The sequence below is a fragment of the Gymnoscopelus braueri genome (assembly GCF_963280865.1).
Source record: "Gymnoscopelus braueri genome assembly, chromosome: 4".
Taxonomy (NCBI): domain Eukaryota; kingdom Metazoa; phylum Chordata; class Actinopteri; order Myctophiformes; family Myctophidae; genus Gymnoscopelus; species Gymnoscopelus braueri.
The window spans coordinates 21,183,654-21,206,065 of NC_137605.1; the positions used below are offsets into that span (position 1 = coordinate 21,183,654).

Here is a 22,412-nt window from a genome sequence, read left to right on the forward strand (position 1 = left end):
TTTGTTATTAATTGTATGACGAACTATACCAGGTGTAAGCAGTTAGGTTTCTTGCTCAAGGACTCTTTAACACAGACTGGGCGAGCCAAGGGTCGAACGGGCAACCTTCCGATACTCATTCAGCTACAGATGCCCCAATTAAACAAGATCAGGAGAGTGATGCAGACTAGAGTTTTGAGATTGTTGTGTGTTGGACTTTATGAGTTGTGTTTACAGGTGTCCCTCTGTGTCACCTTGCACAGAGAGACAAAGAGGAAGACAGGGGGTGGTTGACTCAGCTGGGACGAGGAAGAGGACAGGAGGAGGGAGAGAAGACAAGGAAGAAGGGGTTTACTCAGCTGGAAAGAGGTTTCTGATCTCAGTAACATTAACAACAACTGAAAGAGATGAAAGGAGGAATAAACTGCCGCTCTGTCTGCAGAGGAGAGAGAGAGAGAGAGAGAGAGAGAGAGAGAGAGAGAGCGATAGAGCGAGAGAGGAGAGAGAGGAGAGAGGAAGAGTGGGAAGAAGGAGAGGAAAAGTGGAGAGAAAGTGAGAAAGGAGAGGAAGTGGGAAAGGAGAGAGGAGGGGAAGAGAGAGAGAGGAAATAGAGGAGAGGGATGAGAGAGAGTTTAGGAAAAGAGAAGATGAAGAGAGGATTAGGAGAAAGTAGAAATAATGTTGAAGGGGCAGGTTGACTCAGCTGTGACAGGATTTGATCTCAGCAATATAAACAACCAGAAGAGAAGAGGGGAGAGAGAGGGGAGAAGTGAAGAGAGCAGAGAATTTAATTGGAAATATACCTCATTAATAATGAGCTCATCCGTTTCTAGTTCCATTCACAAAACACACTACATTTCATATTAATATTTAAATATACATACTCAAAGATATAAACCCAGCACTCACACTCAAGCATCCATCCCATCAGAACCTGATACTCAACAGTCCATCCTCCTGCATTGTGCACAGTACTCCCCCATTTCCACAAATAGCTATGGGAATTGGCAGTCGGTCACACACAAAACATTGCCCAATCCGTTCCATTCTTCTCGCCATTTCATTAGTATCCCTCTTTAGTGCAACCAAGGGTGCATACTTCTTTTGTTTGCGCAACCAAGCGCCCGACTGGACCAATTAGCATAATACTTGGCCTGAACCCATCAGGTCCCATCGGGTTGTTTTTTCACTGATTATTGTATGTTAGGATCGGGCTCGTGCTTCAAATCACTTGGGTCAGGTTTACATTTTCAGGCCCGTTAGAGAACTCTAATATTAAACCCTGAGCTGAGCAGGAGGAGAGGAGAGGTTATGTAGACACCTGCTCTGAGATAAAGAGAGGGCAGACATGGCCAAGACATTCTTCTGTCAATGTGTGTCTGTGTGCGTGTATTTGGGAGAATCAAAGTAAAGACAAAATAAATCCTTTTACTGGTCTGTTTTCACTTCAGCAGGAAGCCAAGAAGCAATGTGAAGAAATATGACCATATGATTGGTATTGGGTGTGTATAATGCTTTTGAAGGACAGTAAAATATTGAAGTGAAATTAAGTGAAGTCGTTCAATTACCTTCGGGATCAAATGACTGGAAGACCCTCCTGGCCTGCTCTGATGGAGACTCTGGACCTACCAGAGACATCTCCTACAGAGAGAGAGAAGAGAGCAAGGAAGAGAACATTGAATAAGTGTGGACCAGCTAACCCATCTGAACTATTTTCATTCCGTCATGCAGCAAATCCGGACCTGTAGAGAGTCATTCTTCACACTTTTAAGAGTTAAATTAACACTGGAGTTTACTGTAGCATCATATGCTCCAAGCACCGTTTCTGATATTTTTTCTACCCTGATGAACATAAAATGATATAATATAAAATGGGCTTATCTGCATCAGAAAAGCCCACAGTCAGTCAGTCTGTAGTCAGTCTCTACACTAGTGATTCTCAAATTGGGGGCCGGGGACCCCCCCAGGGGTCCTTGTGAGGGTTCCAGGGGGTCCCCAGCTAAACAAATGATACTGCAGTTAGGAAGTAATAGGAACCGAATGGACCCTTAGAGGTCTGTCACTCAGAGAGCGTGCAAATGGAAACAAATGGACTTTTGTTTGTTTCCATTTGTACACTCAAGAGTTATAGGGGTCCGTGGCCTAATGCACACCAAACCGGGGGTCCCTGAAACAAAAACGTTTGAGAACAGCACACTGGGCAGAGACCCAACACACAGACTCGCATCAATAATGACAAGTCCAGTCAAACCTTATTTGTGCACTGCATTTCACACACAGACACACTCACAATGCTTCACAGGGGGGTCAGAAAACATGGAAAGTCATGCAAGAAAAATAAACTTAAGCCATTCAATCCGGGAACGCATCTCTGTCATTTCAGATTTAGCAGATATACAAGCGTGGCAATAAGATCTGCAATTTTTTGATAAATCTTGGAAAATGTGTGCAAATCTTTGAAAAATCTTTTTTTTTTAAGCGAAAATGTTTGACTCAAATCTTTGCTTCTGGGGATTCTGCAAATGTCTTCTAAACAGTTTTTTGAAAAAACGTATGTTGCTATAATATCATGTCGAGGACCCCCAAAATTATGTATTTGGCCGTGGACCCCCATCTCAAAATATGTTGTTCCAGGGACCCCCCAGAAGCAAAGATTTGAGTTATAAATGTTCGCTTCAAAAGAATAATTAAGATTTGCACAAAGTTTCAAGATTTTTCAAAAATAGAAGATCTACAAGCTCATAGTCGCGCTATGAGCTTGTAGATCTGCTATTTTTTTTGAACAGCCAAAGGAATCTTAAAATGACACAGATGCGTTCCCGGATTGAATGGGTTAAAAGGTGCATTTCCGTACGAAAGACAGAAAGCATAATGTACCACAGACAATCTGTCTGCGAACAGTCAACAACAACCCCTGCAGTGGAGCATGGTGTACTGCTAATGCAGACCGTGTGTGTGTGTGTGATCTGTGTTTACATAAAGAATGATTGCTATTTGTACGTGTCTATACTGTATGTTGTGTGTGCATGCACATATGAATGTGTGCATGTATGTGTTCATGCATGTATGCATGCGTGCGTGCTTGTTTGTGTGTATGTGTTTTCTGTGTAATCAGTGGGACTCTATTGGGTTATTAAGTGATGCAGTGATGCGGTGAGACGCTGTGTTTGGACTGTAAACACAGTGAGAGGAAGTGGCGTGTTAGAGATACACTGTGATTTATGGTTCACATCTACTGTGTTTGTTTGCTGACTTTAGCTTGGAAGAGCAACAATGCCTGAGGGGAACACAAATTAATATCAGTGACATGTGACAGTTCTTCTGACGGGCTGGGAACACATCTGATCCTCTCAGAGTCAACCCCTCCAATCCTGACCTTATAATGTTTGTGTTTTGGAGGGAAAACAAAGCTGGCTCATCTGACTTCATTAAAGCTGACGCAGAACATATTCTTCATAACATTTGAATGAAATGGCCATCTGCAGTGTTAATGTACTGAGAAGCACTGACGATGCCAAAACGTTTCAACACCACAGTCCATGACTGTATCAATCTACTGTAACAGCTCAATGTTTACGTCAAATGGCGTAGTGTACACAGTCAGTTTGTCAATGCAGGACGATGCCGTTGGATTGTCCCTGTGTAGTGAGGCAGCGCCACTGAACACTAAATTGTGATTCGTGTGGCTTTATAAACAAGCTGCACACATAAAGACTTACTATGGGTAGCTAAACATTGAGTTGAGAGAGGATGGATACTTATTTTCATTATCATCATTGTTAGGATATACTGTATGTTCTCTTTAGATTGTATTCGTAATGTTGCGACCCGTTTTATGTTATATGTATGCTTTGGCAATGTAAAACATTTTATCATGCCAATAAAGCAATCTGAATTGAATGGATGGATTGAGTAGGTACTGTAGGTAAGATGTAGAATCTACATGCATATGTTAATAAATCCACACAAATGTGTCTCTTTCTCTCCCAGTGTATGTCCTGAGGACTCTCCCTGTCTTTGCTCGATTATCTACATCCCTACATATAATTAAGGAAAACTCTGTGGACAGGATCTGTCTGTTTAGAATCTGTCTGTCCTGCCCAGTTCTCCTCAATGGCTGGAGCAATTGATCTGAATTTGAACACGCCCATCTATTAGCATATGCACCAAATAATGTCGCCCGTTTTTAACTTTTCCAAAATGTAAGCTGTTTATTAGCGCTTTTATGTCAACACCGGAGATTCTAGGTTTGGCCTATGGGAGTCGTCGCCATGGTTATAGCGCCCCAAGCTATGGGACGAATGATCAAACTGAAGACTGCGCACAGGCACTGTTAGACAGACAACGCTGCAAACTTATAAAGGACTTTCGTTTACGGCCAGTGTCCACACACACTGCGTTTCATGAGTGGGAGGGCACTTTGGATATCATCTTCATGCCACAAGCACGCAGATTCACACATCAATTTAAAACAAAAAACTAAATAACAAACATTCCAGTGTATACCCAGCCAACTCATAATACAGCCACATACTCATATATACCTGCACATAGAATATATAAAGTTAATAAAAAATGGAAATTAATCCGTTATAAGACACCCTTTTTCCTCCTATCCCTCGCTTTACAAAGATATTCTGAAAATGCTAAACTATGACGAAAAAGAAATTCACACGCGTGCGTGAGTGTTCACTGTGGGTTTGTGACGTGGCAACGGACGCGAGCGCATGTGTGTTGGAACTGTTGCAGGGACCAAGTACAAAGTCACTTTCCATCCCTGATATACTGTCTGTGCACAGCGCATAACCCAAAATGCACATACTTTGGGTGCTCATAACCCCGGACGGGTATTTACTAGTTGTAGATAATCGAGCAAAGACAGGGAGAGTCCTCAGGACATACAAGGGGAGTGAAAGAGACAGATAAATCGAGGGCCATAGTTGTGGAGGGGGGTTGGAGAGAGATGGGATGAAAAAAGGAAAAAGACACAGAAAGGGAGAGAGAAAGAGAGGTGTGTGGATGAGGTTTTGGGGACACATTGAAAGGAGATGTCTTCCAGCTGCTGGCTTTTTAAACAATCAGACATTCTCTCTCACGTGCGTGTGCGCACACACACACATTTTGTGTCATATGGCGTGTAGGGACCAGCGGGGTCAGTTGTGTTAATGTTACAGTCTCCATAAATCACACAGTAGATTTGTCATTAGCTAGTTTCACTTGTGGAGGTGAGAGGGGGTCAGGCTGTTCTCCCGATGGGAGAGACGTGCTGAAAAGTAGCTTTAATACTTAGTACAGAGCTGGCCTCAGTACAGTAACGTAAATCCATGGAACCTGGATTTGACCTTCTCCTTTTAAGTCGTGACACAATGTACATTTCCCTGTGCTGTTACTAATCTGTGGCCTGGGTGGAAATGCTTTCAACCCACCATTGGGCCCTGAACCACAGGCTCAGAAACATTATAGTCATAAATGACTTACTGTATTGCTCCGTAAAAACTGCAATGGTTCCATATGGAACAGTTTTAGTGGTAACAGAGAACCTTCAGGTTCTATAAAAAAAACATTTCATACAATATGGACCTTTACAAATGTTTCTTTTTCACGTGGTTCTTGGTAACAGAACCAAATATATGGACCGTGTAGAAGGGTTCTTCTTTTCCACTGTAGAACCTGTGCCATCAGCATATCATAGGCTCTAGTCTAATGGTTCTCAAAGTGGGGTCCAGGGACCCTCAGGGTTCGTTGAGGAGGTTTCTAATGGACCCAGCCCAGGTAGAGTTGTGCTGATACCGATACTGGTATCGGATAACCTGGCGATACTCCCTAACATGCTGGTATTGGTATCAGCAAGCATGCCAGTCCATGCCATTCCGATACCAAATAATGTATAGCGTGATGATATTTCATTTACAGTGAGCAATTATTTTGTATTTTGAATGCTTCAGTTTCCAGGTGTCTAGCGCATTGTAGCGGGGATAGACACCTGCGTTCTCGGCTGATACAGACAATAAGCCTCTCCAACCTACCTACTCAGTTGTTTCACTACAGTTTTATACCCTTACTGTACTATTTGCATTGTTATTTTACTAACTAATGGCTGCACTTTAACAAGTATTAATGGAACTGTTATTTATTCCTAGATGTTTATCTCACGCATTAGTATCGGATCGGTACTCGGTATCGACCGATACACACATCGTGTGTCGGAATCGGTTCGGGAAGAATCATAACATCTCTACGTACAGGGCTGTACCTCAAGAGTATAGGGATCGGGCACAGTGACGAGTCACTGTTAACTCCGCCCACTTTTGACCCCATCTTACATGACCAGTTTGATGCTCTGCTACATCACTCTGTAGTCCTATGCTTGTTGACAACAACACTATGGAGATCAGATGTTGGAGATCAAAGAAACGTCATATGGCTTGGGTGTCAGCAGACGAAATAACATAACCTTCAACAACATTACCAAACACATATAGGCTCTCTACCTCTGCTCCAACAAGCATGACAGCACACAATAAAAAATATAAACATCTGTTGTGCTGATCAGATGGAGTCTCACAGAGCAGAGCCCTGGCTAAGTGGCTAGCGGCTAAGCTAGCAGTTTTAATGGGAAGTTTGCGGCCGTATTAGCTACATCTGGCATTAAAAAAAAATGCTATCGAATATCTTAAATACAATGAGATTGAGCTAACAAAAAAAGTTTTGTTTCTCTATGTGTCCAGTCTGAGAAAAGTTGTCTAGCGTGGGTGGCTCACGGTGGCTGAGATAAACAGGGACTAAACAGGGATAAAACTATATTTTATTTCGGTTACACAATAAGCAAGAAACTATGTTCTTTTTAGGTAAACCAGCCTATGAAATGAATGATTGTGACTCTGACTGGGCACCGTCATTACATCTGGGGCACAGATGTAATGACTTTTCCCCCCCAGGTAGCATGCCTTTGCGTCCACGTTCAGCCTCTCTCTGTATGGTATCTCTCTGTCACGCATTGTCTGGTCCATCTTCTGTCCTTTACCAATACATTCGTTGTAGTTTATGCGTTCAGGACACGTCGTGAGTAACTGTCAATGTTGTTGATACGAGCTGTTGTTATAGTGATCATCCAAGATGGCCACCGGGACTACGTCCTTCTGGGCCTGGCCACGCCTTTCGCCCGATCCCTATACAAATGGATCCAAATGGTCAATTTGGTTCCATTTGAATACTCTCAAGAGTTATGGGCATCCTTGAAATAAATAAAAAGTTTGAGAACCACTGCTCTAGTCCTGCTTAGCCAGACGATGGGGGATGAGACTATAGTCCTACAGTTAACTCAAGTCAGGATGCGATAGCTAATCACAGCTTATTACACCCCCCTCCCCCCAAGCCAGAACAGAGGTAATAACATCACCTGGTAACTAAACCAAGGACAACACGCCGATAATACTGTGGTTGCAGTTATGTGCGTGTGGCAGACAAGACTAATGACCCCTCATCAACACACACACACATATTAGAGGTTAATGATCATGTGACAAATACTGACTCAGAAGTAAGCGACGCAGACAAACACACATTTGTGTCTCTCTCTACATGTGAATGAGTGCATCTGTGTGTCTAACTGTATATCTGTGTTTGTTTATGTGTGTGTATGTGTATGTGTATGCCAGTGTGTGTGTGTGTGTATGTGTATGTGTATGTGTATGTGTGTGTGTGTGTGTGTGTGATGACAGGTCTGGCCAGCAGTCTTTGATGTGGTTTCATTACAAGCCTGGGAAGACACTGCAGAGAGAACACACTCCACAGGGAACAGGGTGTGTGTGTGTTTGTTTGTGTGTGTGTCTGCGTGTGCACGCTTAAATGGGAAGACACTGCAGCACTGGAAAAACATGTCATGAAGAGAACACTCCACAGGGAACAGGGTGTGTGTGTGTGTGTGTGTGTGTGTGTGAGCACGCACATTTACAAGTGTATTGAGGCATCTGTGTGTGTGCATGCGTGTCTGTATGTGTAAACTAAGGTGTGCATATTTGTGTGTGTGTGTGTGTGTGTTTGTTTATTAGACCTGTCCCCTGCTGCCTTTTATTTGATTATTCTGGAGTACAAGCCTGCAATCTCTGAATACGCACACGCACACGCACACGCACACAGTGGAATTGATGCCAAGTCTTTGCGAGCGTGTCTTATGAAATCAAGGAGCGCATTTCACCCTGACTGCAATACAACAAGTACTGACCATCTACACAAAGATACAATATACACACACACACACACACACACACACACACACACACACACACACACACAGAGTAGGAAACTGCCCTGAATAGAGTTAAGAACAGCACTCACAAAGAAATAGACACAGTACACACGCATGCACGCACACACACACACACACACACACACACACACCACTCCAATGGGCCAAATATGAGGGAACAGAGTAATGCAGAACATTCCTGCTGAGAAGAAACAGAGACTATTTATTGAAGTCAAACAAGGCTTCTGGAAGAGTCAACAGCCTCACAAAACAAAAAAAGGCCTGGCTGTCAGCAAGGGTGTGTGTGCTGTATTAGAACCAAATGTCATCACAAGGACAGAGAGATGGGGGAATTCCTGGACAATGTTTAAGTGTCTATTTTTAGGAACAGGTCTTACATTTCGGCCTCTAGTTTGAGGGCAGTAACGTTAATGCTCATCAGCAGTAGAACAATGGATGGGTTCAGGAGATTAACGCAGCAGCAGAATTAGTACACTTGATGCCAACGGACTAAAAAGGTGGTCCTGATGAAGAGAGAGAACCCACCTTTTACTTCCTTTTTATTTCACCATTTTGTTAGTGGTCAGTACAACCGGATCCATTTTGACCCTCTCGAAGAGTTAATTGAACACTCGGGATTCTGCAGGGTAGCTCTTCTCTTTCTTTTTCTCTCTTTTTCCTTACCTTAGACGCGAGTGGGTACTTTACTTTGTTAGACTCACTTCCTCCCTTATATCTAGGCATGAGTGGGCCCCCCCCCATACCTTTCTCCCTCTCCACTCCCCTCCCTCCAGTCCTGTTGTCTTACCTCTGTGAACATAAGTAGGTACTTCACTTTGGAGTGTCCACCCTCCTCACCTCCTCACCCTTCCACTCGCTCGGCTGTCCTTCTCTCCTTTCCTTTCCTTTCCTTTCTTCTCTAAAATCAGTCTGGGACAGACATGTGGGGGGGTACAGTTACTCCTATTGTTGTGTGTGTGTGTATGCGTCGGTGCTGCTCCGCCCTCCATACATGCAGGTTATTGTGTGTGATGAAGAGGCCGTTAGTGGCCACAGAGTGTGTCTGTGGGGATCTCCTTACAGGGAGGACAAAGCAGAGGTCCAGGGCAATGTCTTCAAACATGTGTTAGTACAGAAAGACAGTAACAGGCCTCCATGTATGACATGATTTATGACAAGGCCTTTGTGCCCAAGGGACACCAATAGACAAGTCAAAATCTCAAAGAACACATCGTGACACGTTGTGAGCTTGTAGATTTGCCGTTATCGCTTTTCCGACTTATTTTTAATAACGACATGCCCAAATAGGGGCGTCAGGTTTAAAGTAGTTAAAATATATTTCTTTTAGGGTTTGCATTGCATGTGGTTAAACATTGCATCTGTATTAGAAAAAGTACTCTCAGAGCACAAATGTCTCTCGGCACGCCGTTTGGGAACCACTAATAGTTAAATGTAGGACTTTTTGTGTTAATGCCAACCTGCAGGACTTTTTGTGTTAATGCCAACCTGCAGGACTTTTTGTGTTAATGCCAACCTGCATATAGTAAGAGCCAATTAATGATAAATATTATGCCGTACCATTATAGAACATATGATTGACAGACCCACATTTACAGTACCAATATAAAATAGGCCTACACTGGCTGATACAGATGTACAGTACCAATATAAAATATACTGGTTGATACAGATGTGGCACTAGAAAGGTGTGCTCAATAGAGCGTAAATCTCTGCCAGAAGGCATACCCTAATAATAATAATAATAGTGATTTATGCAGTGGCAGTTGTTCCTACAGCCATGAAAGTAGCACAGCACAATATGTAATATTCTGGTTGATAGAGATGTACATACATAAAATATAGTGGTTGACACAGAGGTACCAATATAAAATATAGTGGTTGACACAGAGGTACCAATATAAAATAGTGGTTGACACAGAGGTACCAATATAAAATATACAGGCCATTAGATAATGGGGTGGACAGATGACCATGCACTGTTTTCATTTTACAAGACAATGTTCTTGCCAATAAAAGTATATGATGTCACATTACACATCAGTATAATATTAATGATTTGCCTCGTCAGATTTTACACATAGTAGGGTCAAACAGAATAGAACATCTGCTGTGCAAGAACGGGAGAGTCAGAGATAGACTAATAAAACGTTCACCTAACCTCAACTGCATCCCAAAAGACTACAAAGGGAATGTGTGTGTGTAAGTACAGTAGGTTGGTGATAAAATGTTCACCCAACCGTGTCTGCCTCCACACACAGATACAGTGAGAGAAGGGGACTTATCTCTGGTTACAGAGCACTGTGTAGTGTCTGTGTGTGTGTGTGTGTGTGTGTGTGTGTGTGTGTGTGTGTGTGTGTGTGTGTGTGTGTGTGTGTGTGTTGCAGGTGTGACAGACAGTGTGGGCAGGTGATTAATGTTGCTGTCATAGATGAGAAGGGCAGAGACTGAACAGAGAATGGAGGGGAGACAATACAAAACAATCACAGCAGCCTGGGAACGTACAACACAACACAACACAACACAACACAGGGACACAGCAGCACACAACCCAACGCAGTGTCACACAGAACACAACCCAACGCAGTGTCACACAGAACACAACAGAGCTACAGTATGGCTGTTTGGGAGTCCTTGGCATGGAAAGATGCCAAGGACCTAGTTATTGAGACATCTTGCTTGGGACTAAAGTGGTGGACGGGCGGACAGACAGACAGACAGGGCCATCCTTAGAGCCCTGGCACTAACAAGGCTATAAACGCAGTACGCCAAAACAACACAGTACAGTACAGTGACAGGGACCACAATGCAACATAGGGGGACAGTACACATGCACACAATTTACTGAGAGCCATCTCATGTTGTGTCTCTATAACACACAAGCATTCACTGACACAGACACGTACATACTGTATACACACAGACACCCACACACAGGCCTTTCATCCTGTTACTTACAATGGCCCAGGTTTGACCTGTCACATATTATTAATGAGTCCTAATGTACGGCTGAACAATGAGAAGCAGGGCAGGATGAACTGTGCTGGTGTGGGACATCAGGTAATGTGGGCCAGCCTACATTTCTATTACTGAGCACGCGCACACACGCACACACACACACACAGACACACACACGCACGATAACCTGCAGAAGCCCGTCCCAGACTGTCTGATGTGAGCTTATGTTTTCTCTTTTCAAAGAAGCAGGCCTTGAGGCCTGTACTATGAAGTAAACCAGACCATCTTCTGCGTTTCAAATGCATCCTTATTGAATTTGTTGCATTGTTCATACATATGCATTATATACCTCCACCCATAGATTATCATACTAACTGGAGAATAAATTAAAAAGTCCCATATCAAAGTCAAATGTAAGGTACTTCAGTTCCAACCAGAAAACAACCTGACTGGACAGGAGATATACTGTATGAATGCGTAACTATGCAGCCCTGCACAAGTAAGCCCTCTCTCTCTCTCTGTGTGTGTGTGTGTGTGTGTGTGTGTGTGTGTGTGTGTGTGTGTGTGTGTGTGTGTGTGTGTGTGTGTGTGTGTGTGTGTGTGTGTGTGTGTGTGTGTGTGTGTGTGTGTGTGTGTGTGTGTGTGTGTGTGTGTGTGTGTGTGTGTGTTACACGCCATCTTATCAAGAGCAGGCTGAACAGTACAGACAGATGGAGGGACAGAGGGTTGAAATGAGTAATTACTCAGAAGCTAGCCAAAAACAACTTGTGTGTGTCTTTGTGCAACTCTGTGTGAATGCCTTTCCATGTATACGTAACGTGTGTATGCCTTTCTGTGTGTGTGTGTGTGTGTGTGTGTGTGTCTTGAGGGATGCTGAGGACCAGAGAGGCCGATTGCTGTTACACACAACGAATCGCTGACCCACAACACACACCTACAACAGTGCTACTGCGCACGCACGCACGCACACACACACACACACACACACACACACACACACACACACACACACACACACACACACACACACACACACACACACACACACACACACACACACACACACACACACACACACACACACACACACACACACACACACACACACACACACCCCCCCCCCCCCCCCCCCCTCTCTCTCTGGAGAGGCTGAGATGAGGCCTGTGAATCTCATCACAGTGATGGGGAGAGAGAGAGAGAGCAAGAGAGAGGGAGAGAGAGAGAAGGATGACAGAAGAGGATGAAACAAGTCATGGGAGGAGAGAAGAGACTCTTCACCTCCCTCGGTGACTGTCGCATCCTTCCTTCCTCCGCTCTCCATCCCCTGTATTTCCTCTCAACCTCCCTCTCTTCCTGTCCCAGGAGGGAGCGATGAGGTGTGTGTGTTAAGGCGGGAAGCTGAAATGCTACGTATGCTACACAGTAAAATCACAGAAAAAGTGTTAATTTAACTGAGAGGGTACCAAAAAAAAAAACGGATTTGGTAACATTTATACACTCGAACGTTACAAATGGATAAATGAACACTGTGTAGAATTTGACCGTTTAACATACTGTAAATGTGCTGGTGGACTAAACCTCTCTGGGTCCTCTTGGACGGACAGATAGAGTACTTCACAATTTACAATGTAGGTGTTTAGCAGATGCTCGTATGGAAAGCGCCTAAAGTGCACAGGTCAGAATAACCTGCATGAGCCCCAATCACCAGTTTTGTCTTTTGGCTGAGAGAGAGAGACACAGGAGGAATTCAAACTGTCCAACAAGGGCCTCGTCTTCAATATACTCAGGGGATCAGTGCCCATGTACAGTATGTTAAAGTACTTCACCAAATTGAGAGACGCCCACGGGCACAACACCACTGATCATGATTTGTATTGTATGTCTTGTATGTCCTGATTATGAATTGAATACATAGGACCACAATGGAAACAAGCCCTTTGTTGTTATCCTTTTAGTATTAGGTAGGTTGTGTTATCCTTTTAGTATTGCTTGAGTAATTGTTGTTGCTGTACCGTTTGCAATTTGTTAAAGAAAATCAATTAATGCATGACTATGACATTACCGTAATATTGTTCATATTGAAAATAACGTTGAAATTACCATGTTATTCATATTCATATTCATAACGTGTGGATAAAGTGTTCCAGCATCCACTTCAAAGAGCCCCACTGTAATGTAAAGGTTTTAAAATGGGTAGGCAGCTCTTTAAAGGTAAGACCAGTATTATAATACATATACTGGGCCAACCCTGACCCCAAGACACATCTCATCCATCATATACAGCTTCTCCCCCATCTCTGTTCCGCTCTTCCTGTCTCTCTCGGTCCTTTTCTATCCCTCTGTCCCTCCTCCGCTGTCTCTTGAGAAACACTTGTCCAAAAACAGATCCCATTACGTGCCATTACACACACACACACACACACACACACACGTTTGTATTACTATACTTGTGAGGACATCAACATTTTAGGAAGCCGATTTTATGATTGATTTATGATTTCTTTGGGGCATCTTTAACCGCAAGTCTAAAGCCGAAAAATAGCAGATCTACAAGCTCACAGAGCTTGTAGATCGGCCATTTTACGGCGTGTGCCATCGCCACACAACTAAGTATAAAATGGGAAAAATCTACAACCCGACCCCTAAACCTAACCTCTAAATGTCTAATCCTAACCTGAATCTTTTTCTAATTGTAAACAAAAAAAAATCAACAATAAAACAAATTTTCTTGCGAAGACCAGGAAAATGGTCCTCACAACGTCTATTCCTCAAATTCTACTATACTTGTGAGAACGTTTGGTCACACACGCACACACACACACACACACACACACCTACTCTCTCTCTCTCTCTCTCACACACACACACACACACACACACACAAATACATTAGTAAAACAGACAGCAGAGAGGGGGCTGTCCTTTCTGCAGGTAGATTAGATAAAGCCCTGTAATGCAGTTAGGCTGATGGTCTGAAAGCCTGGGTCACACTGACTGGGGTCTCAGGGGAGTGGGGGGGGGATTAGACAGTGGTCTCTGGGGGGCGACACAAGGAGCCGCTGTCACATCACAGACGGGGATCAGGTTCAGTGCCTTTTGTAAGGGAATGGATCCATATCTGCTACTAAAAGCTACATAAGCTTTTCTAAGAGTTTAGAGTCTGGGAAATGCTGCTGTGTGCTGAGAACTGGAGCTAAACTTAGAGAGGTTCTCTAGTGCAGTGGTTCCCAAACTTTTTAGCTCAAGACCCAAAAGACAAATTAGACATTTGACCGGGACCCAAACTGGTGAAAATAGCAGATCAACAAGCTCACAACGTGTCACTTCGCGCCGCGAGCTTGTAGATCTACTATTTTCTCTACTTAATTGGGTTTTTAAATGTTACTTAATTTATGGAAAGGTTTTAGATTTTGATTTTATTTATGAAATTCTTTTGAAAAAAAAAAAGGTTTTAATTGATGAAAAGTTGTGATTTGTTTGTTTAAACTTTTTTAAATCTTTTGAAATAATATCTTTTAAATGTAGGAAACAAAAAAAGGCTATATTTTACTAGGATTTTGTGCCAGGGATCCCCATACAAGGTTTGTGTTTTCAAAAATATTAAACATCTTCTCAAGCTCAATTTTTTACAAGATATCTTTTTGAAAATAGCTGATCTACAAACTCACCAGCTTATAGATCGGCTATTTCAGGTTGAAGACATTATTCGCTTCATATTCTTGTCGAGCAATAACTTTGCGCTTACCTGATCATCTCAGCATATCAAGTTCCATACGTTTGTTTTGTCAAGAAAGCAACACCGTTGCGCGATGGAGTATTACCAAACGTAATCATTCGATTGGAATGTGCAAGGAAACATTGGCATGATCCAAAATGATCTCTCACACAAAAAGATAGAAGCCTCGGTATTGGCCATACTCGGTGTTCTGCGTGGAGGCGGTCAATGGGGCCACCGTGATTCCGCGACACCTGTCATGCTGAGATGTCAAAGTAATTGACCTGCCAGGCATCCTATAGTGTGCATAGTTTCAATGTACAGGCTGATGATAGGTTCTTGGTTTATGTGTGCATTAGTTATTAGACTACTGGTTTACTTTATTATTAGATTACTATTTCTATGCATTTGATGTATTATTGATGTATTATCGTGTGTCCTTGCTTACTGTAAATCGCTCTGGATTAACCCATTTTGGGCGGGAACCCCTATTTGTAACTATACCTTTCAAGACGGGAACCCCTGTTGCTATGTACAGTATATAGCAACATAAATTTTTTGTAATTTTTGAATAAATATTTGAAGTTTTTCAGAAAACTTAGGTCAGGATTTAGAAGGCGTTTTTAGAATCGGCCTCAGGTCTAAATGGATTAAGAGCGTCTGCTAAATGCCTAAACTGTAAACTGAACATGAAGCGGTACCGGGCAGTAGCGCAAATAGATGGAGCCCCAGAGCTATTGAGAATTACGACACTCCCATGGACGTCCGATGTAAACGGAGAACATTCACATACATACAGTAATATTAACACATGTTTCGGCAAAACCAACTTACAGTTGATTTTGGATGAATGCATTGCTGACGTTAGTAATGTGACTGCATCACAGTGAGATCAAAGCTCTCCTCTCACTCCGGAGGAGAAGGGCACCGCTGCTGAATGCATATAGGGGACACACTGGTCTTCTATTTATCCCTCCCAAAAAAACTATGATTCAAAACAAATGTAACAAATTGTTTAGGCTACACTATTTGGTAGATACATGCGATACTGCGGTTGGTGCGTTGTCTTTGCAGTTTCCACCCCTTGCAGTTGGCATGTTGATGGGGCATCGCAGTTATTGCAGTAATGCCCAATGTCCCATATCATGTTTTTTTCATTGTTCACTACAGGGAATATCAAACAAACTGGTGTTTGATTATTCATTTCAAAGGGGTATTTCACTTTAAAACACGGGGGGGGGGGGGGGTCATTTTAACATTTATTCTGGCCTTTATGTGCAGTGCACCCCAGTCAGTTTTTAATTTGCTTGATTCAATATTTAGATATTTGCTATTGATTTTATCAGACACGCTCCCAATCTATATAAACCCATTGAACTTGAAACTCAATTTGAACCATGTTAGACTCATTGAAAACACATGTACACGGTTCTGGTGACTGATATTGTGCTATAGAATAAAATCAAAAACATGGCCCCCTCATGCATTAGAAGGACAATATCAGTCACCAGAACCAGGTACGCGTGTTTGCATAACATGGTTAAAATGGATTTTTAAGTTTAATAGGTTTATATAGGAGGGGGCGTGTCTGATAAAATGAATATCAACATATTGAATCAAGCAACTGTGTGTGGTGCACACAAAAGCCAGAGTAGACAGTAAAATGACCCCAGAAGTGTTTTCAAGCGAAATACCCGTTTAAGCAAGGCTTTTATCCGTTTCTGCAAATACGATACGATAGCATGTAGGAATGTACAATATTAAATAAATTACATCAGCCTGCTAATATTAGGTTAACGTATTACTGCAACTGAAGGCTAGATTATACTCCATCGACCCTTTGACAGCTGAAAAAGTGTCAAACAACAGTTACGGTAAGCTAAAAGGGTAGAGCGACAGCCTTTAATGTGCCTCAGCTCTAGCAGCAGAGTGTCCTCGTCCTGTGGATGTCCCTTTAACCCATAGAGACCGGGAACGCATCTGTGTGTCATTTTTAGATTTCTTTGGGCTATTAAAAAATAGCAGATATACAAGCTCATAGCGTGGCACCGAGTGCCGCGCTATGAACTTCTAGATCTGCCTCTTTTTTTTTTTTTATCGTGAAAATGTGTGCAAATCTTTGAATATATATTTTTAAAGCGAACATTTGTAACTCAAATCTTTGCTTCTGGGGATTCTACAAATGTCTTCTAAATCCTAACAGTTTTTTGAAAAAACTTATGTTGTTATAATATCAGTGGTGCTCAAAACCTTTTCATGTCAAGGACCCCCAAAATTATATGTATTTGGGCACGGACCCCCATCTCAAAATATTTTGTTCCAGGGACCCCCAGAAGCAAAGATTTGAGTTAAAATTGCCTTGAAAAAAAATATATATATTCAAAGATTTGCACACATTTTAACAAATTTTCAAAAATAGCAGATCTATGAGCTTGCATATCTGCTATTTTTGAATAGCCCAAAGAAATCTAAAAATGACAGATGCGTTCCCGGTTTGAATGGGTTAACCTCACCATAATGAAACCTCTGGTCTGCAGCACAACAAAGCAGAGGCAAGGATTTGTTGCTCTCTGTCTATAATCAGACTAGCGTCAGCTGTGTGTGTGTGTGTGTATGTGTGTGTGTGTGTTCCCTGTTCTCCAGCGGGACAAACGGATCCAGATGGGAACTCTGGGATCACATTCCCTACAGGAAACCATGCACCTGAGGGCACTGCAGCGTGCACACACACAGAAACACGCACACGGCACACGCACCCGCACACACTACACAAACACACACGCAAATGCTAATCAGGATCAGGTTCCCTCTCTCAGGAATGCGAGTGTGCAGATGAGTGTGTGTGTGTGTGTGTGTGTGACAGAGTGTGTGTATGAACATGTCACCATGGCCAGAGGAGCTGTATAGTAATAGCTGTAAGTCATCAGTGAGTGAATGAATGATGTGCTATCATGTGTATGGAATAGTGCTGTAATCAAGGTAGCAGCCAGGGTGTGGCTCAGCGCTGGACATGATGATGACGGTGGTGGCTGTGTCATGCTGCATTCTGCTCTATTGGGAAGGAGAATCGATTGGCTCCGCCTAAAGCGGGTGATTATCAATATGCGGCCTGCAGAGCTGTATAGAGTTACATACGTACCGATAGATGTGATAAACAAATTGTGTGGGTTCCAGGGTGCATGCGCACACACACAGACACAGATACTGGCACAGATTCTCACACACACGCACGTGCACACAAACATAGATATGCTGTAGATAAGTGTATGGATGCACACACCAAATACAGAAATTGATACTGAAACACAATTCAAGCACATGCGTACACAGCAATACATGATGCAAGTGTGTCTGTTTGCATGCACACACACACACACACACACACACACACACACACACACACACACACACACACACACACACACACACAGATGTGACGAGGTGTAGTATGATCACACTAAGTGAGGTCAGCTCTGTTGTTTTAACTTGAGAGAAACCTTGAGTCCCAGGGCAGAGGTACGAATCATCTGATCCCTTTGTTATGGGAATGTGTGTGTGTGTCCTGGATTCTCTCGGCTCTCTTACTTATAAGAACGAGACAGTGAAACCGATCACATGTGGAGCCAGGGACAGGTCAGGTAGAGCACTGGTTCTCAAACATTTTCATGTCAAGGACACCCAAACATGTTCATGTCAAGGACACCCAAACATTTTCATGTCAAGGACACCCAAATTATTATGTATATTTGGCCGCGGACCCCCATTTTAAAAAGATTTGGTGCCAGGGACCCCATAAGTGAAGATTTGTCAACATCTTACGAAAATAGCCCACCTACAGTATACGCCCGCGATAAAACCCGTTGAGAGCTTGCAGATCGCTATTTTCTAATCGCGGAAAAATTCAATTAGGCTTAAGTGGTTACATTGTTCCTCAAGGACCTCTGGGCGTCCCCAGACCCCACATTGAGAACCAGTGATGTAGAGACAGAGAGACAGACAGTAGCGGAGGGAGAGAGAGAGTAAAGCCTGCAAAAAGAACAACATGACGTAATTGCGGAGAAAACAACTAACACACTGCTTTGCCGAAGTTCGTTTTGGCATCTCCAAGATTTTTAAACTAGCTGAACACTACCCCAGAGACATCAATATATTCTTATATTTACGTAAACCGCCGGCAATGTATCATGGACATGTTTAGATGAAAGGCTGGCTGAGGAGGTTAGGCGGTACGAAAAACTCTATAATCCCTCTCTCAGGGACTACAAACATAACCAGATGGCAATTATTTCATGGAGAGCTTGAGCACACACTTTGTCACCAGAAATGGTGAAATCTGGCTCTCTGGCACCTAGGCTCTAAAGTTGCCTGACAGCACATCGCGGGTTCGAGTCCTGATCCCGTCAGCCTTTGCTGCATGTCACTCCCCCTCTCTCCCCATTTCCTGTCAACCTACTATCCTATCAATAAAGGCATAAAAAATACCCAAAATAAATCTTAAAAAAAAAAGAAATGGTGGAATCTTGAGGCAAATTATGTCACATCATGTTGGAGGGTGATGTAAACAGAGATTTGAGTAAAATCACTGCTCCAGCCCTCTATACAGTGGCCGGGGTCTAAAGTTAAGCACCGCATCGAATACAACAATTTCATCCACAGAAAACTAGTTCGGTTTTCGCAAGCCGACAGACATAACATGTAAAGAGTAAAGCAAGCCTAATTTATACTTCAGTCACACATTGAAAACAATGTGAAAGTGTCCGAAATCTGTTCTTTTTGTTGAGTGACACCATTGTGCGACAAAGTATAAATAAGGCTTTAGACAGCCGGACGGAGACACAGACAGACCACTGAGTGTGAGTGTGAGAGTGTGTGTGTGTGTGTGTGTGTGTGTGTGTGTGCACAGTTGAAAAGCCAAGAAACAAATTTAGGCATCCATATATGACCAAACCACTGCTAAGACACATTCCTAACCTGCTGCTAACATTACACACTGTATGTCTTTGTGTGTGCGTGTATGTTAACAGTGTATCTGTGTGTGTGTGCGCGTGTATGGGTGAGTTGAACTTACCTTGGCGAAGAACACTGAAAGATGAGTCTCACTGCCAAGAATCCAAATAGGGAACTTTGGAGACTTCAGGAACGCACCGACCTAGAACACGAACACGAACACACACACACACACACACACACACACAAGAATGTGCAGAAGATGAAATGTCCAATTCCCACCAGTTTTCACTATCAATCACTAGACTAGAGTATGTGTTTAAAGTTGAGCTGAGTTTCAGCAGAACATTACCATGTTTCTAAAGGCAGAAGAGACCTGCTCTACCGAAGAGACCCACATGCCACACAAAAGAAAACGAATTTATGTAGTCAAAATCGTGAGTTTCAACTTAACACGCCTAGTTTCTAAACACCCAAATAATAAAATTGCTCCATCAATATGTCTCTTAACTCACTAGCTGCCAGAGTTATTTCAGATTTTTAGCTGTTGGCTGCCAGAGATTTTTAATTGAAAAACAAAAAGTACTCAGGAGCCGAGATACAGAATTTTTAAGTTTTAAAGTTAAGTTTTTTTTTTTTTTTCCAATAGAACGCATTTATGCGTTATTGGCAGGCAAGTGATGTATTCAATAGAACGCATATATGCGTTATTGGCAGTAAATGAGTTAACTTAGTTACCAAGTTATTGCAGATCAATTTGTTCAATACGTCTGGTTTAGAGGTTTGTGAACTGGCCTCTGTAAAAAGTCAAAGCCGACATTTTTTTTTTTCAATTTAAAATTTCCACCCACCATTATATGATGTTTTTGCATAGTAGTGTATATTTGTATTAAATTATATTTTGTCATTAAATGTTTTGATGAATTGAGTATAAAGGACCCCAATGGAAACAAGCCATAGTGATTTCTTGGGTTTAAAATCCTCTTAACAGTATTGATATATATTGAATATTGAACTGTACTTCCCTGTGCTTGTCTTTGCAAACTGTTAATAAAGTATTCAATCAATCAATCAATCTCTGAGAAGATAATCATTTAGCACTCTAACATGCTTTGAGTGTGTCTGTTGTTGAATACAGGATGTGTTCATAGGAGAACGCCAATCAATAGATTCTTATAGGATAACGCCAATCAATAGATTCCTACAGGCAGAAGAGGGACAGCATCATGTTAAACATAAAGATTGTGAGCAGTTCTGAATGTATTCAATGCATCCAGCTCATATGAAGCTACTCATTTGTCATCACCGGTTGCTTTTCTCCAAAACACACTTTATGAACAGAAAAACCAATCTGGACTCTGTAGAAAACACAGCCCAAGTCCCCCCCCCCCCCACACACACACATCCAATTCCCAGCAGTTCTGATCTGATCATCCATCAGAACAATCATTGTTTGAAGACAAACAGAGGCTGGTCTCTGGTTTCTGTGGTCAATTTTAACTAAACATCAATATCTGAGCAATTTCCATCCGCACACTTGATGTGACATAACAGCTGTGGGGACCAGCAGATTTCAATACATCTTCCTCACTATCTCAACATGGGGTTTATAGTTGCGAGGTGGTTGTGATGAATCGTGACTGACATGCAGTGAAACCACAGCTGCCATATTCACCTTGGAACAATCAAGAAGACTCTGTACCTCACGTAGCAGTGGACGGGCCGACGGTATAATAAACGGTATAGAAGGTAGATGCAATGAACTTGCCTTACCATTTGGCTTTTGAGTTTTGACCAAAGCGTGCTGACCGATAGAGGTTGCTTTTTTTCTGCTGTACTTGAAGTCAGTTTTTATTTTTACTTTCTGCTGCGTGATTTAATTGTATTTTTCAGAGATGGAAATTACTTGAGAAAGGGGTTTGTAATATTTCTTCATTACAGCAGTTTTGCCCAATAAATGGACCTCTCTACTATGGGAAATACTGTATATCCTAGTAAAGCATTTAGGAGTACCACAATAGCTGTATGCAGTTGCCAGTGCTTTTCCACCTTTGAGAAGCACTTAAATTGGAATATGCCGATATATAGACCACTACCGTCAGTGCTTAAAGTTATACCAAGATATACATTTGGGCGAGTGGCTCACCGAGTAAGCATGCATACAACATAGGCTAAATAAGCAGCTGGCCATGGTTCGAGTCAAACCCGGGGCCCTTTGCTGCAAGCCATCCACCTCTCTCTGTTCACCGTTTCAATTACAAAAAACGGAGATGCCGAGAAATACTATGTCTCACCTCGCAAACATGGCAGCAAGTCTGTAGAAGCAACTAATTAGAGATACTACATGGTTGTCGCATGACATAAATAGATCATCTACAAGCTAACAAAGCTTCCCATCGCGATGTGAGCTTGTAGATCGGCTATTGTCAGTGCGGCAGCGCGACCCTGCCGTACGACAGACTATATGAGAACCGCCAGTGGGAGCTGTTCTGTCAAACATACAGCCAGTATTCATCGACTGTAGCAACACCATAAACAACACATCAC

The 22,412-nt window shown here is 42.5% G+C and overlaps 1 protein-coding gene across 1 annotated transcript in view; it reads right to left on the minus strand.

Annotated features, from left to right (window-relative positions):
- The window catches only part of mindy3 (MINDY lysine 48 deubiquitinase 3), a 53,329-nt gene that overhangs the window by 22,183 nt on the left and 8,734 nt on the right, over positions 1-22,412 (minus strand). Inside the window, exons 10-11 of the mRNA XM_080426314.1 lie at positions 19,987-20,067; positions 1,548-1,620 (exon numbers count right to left, since the gene is read on the minus strand). Of these exons, the coding sequence (XP_080282440.1) occupies positions 1,548-1,620; positions 19,987-20,067 (154 nt within the window). The remainder of the gene's footprint in view (positions 1-1,547; positions 1,621-19,986; positions 20,068-22,412) is intronic.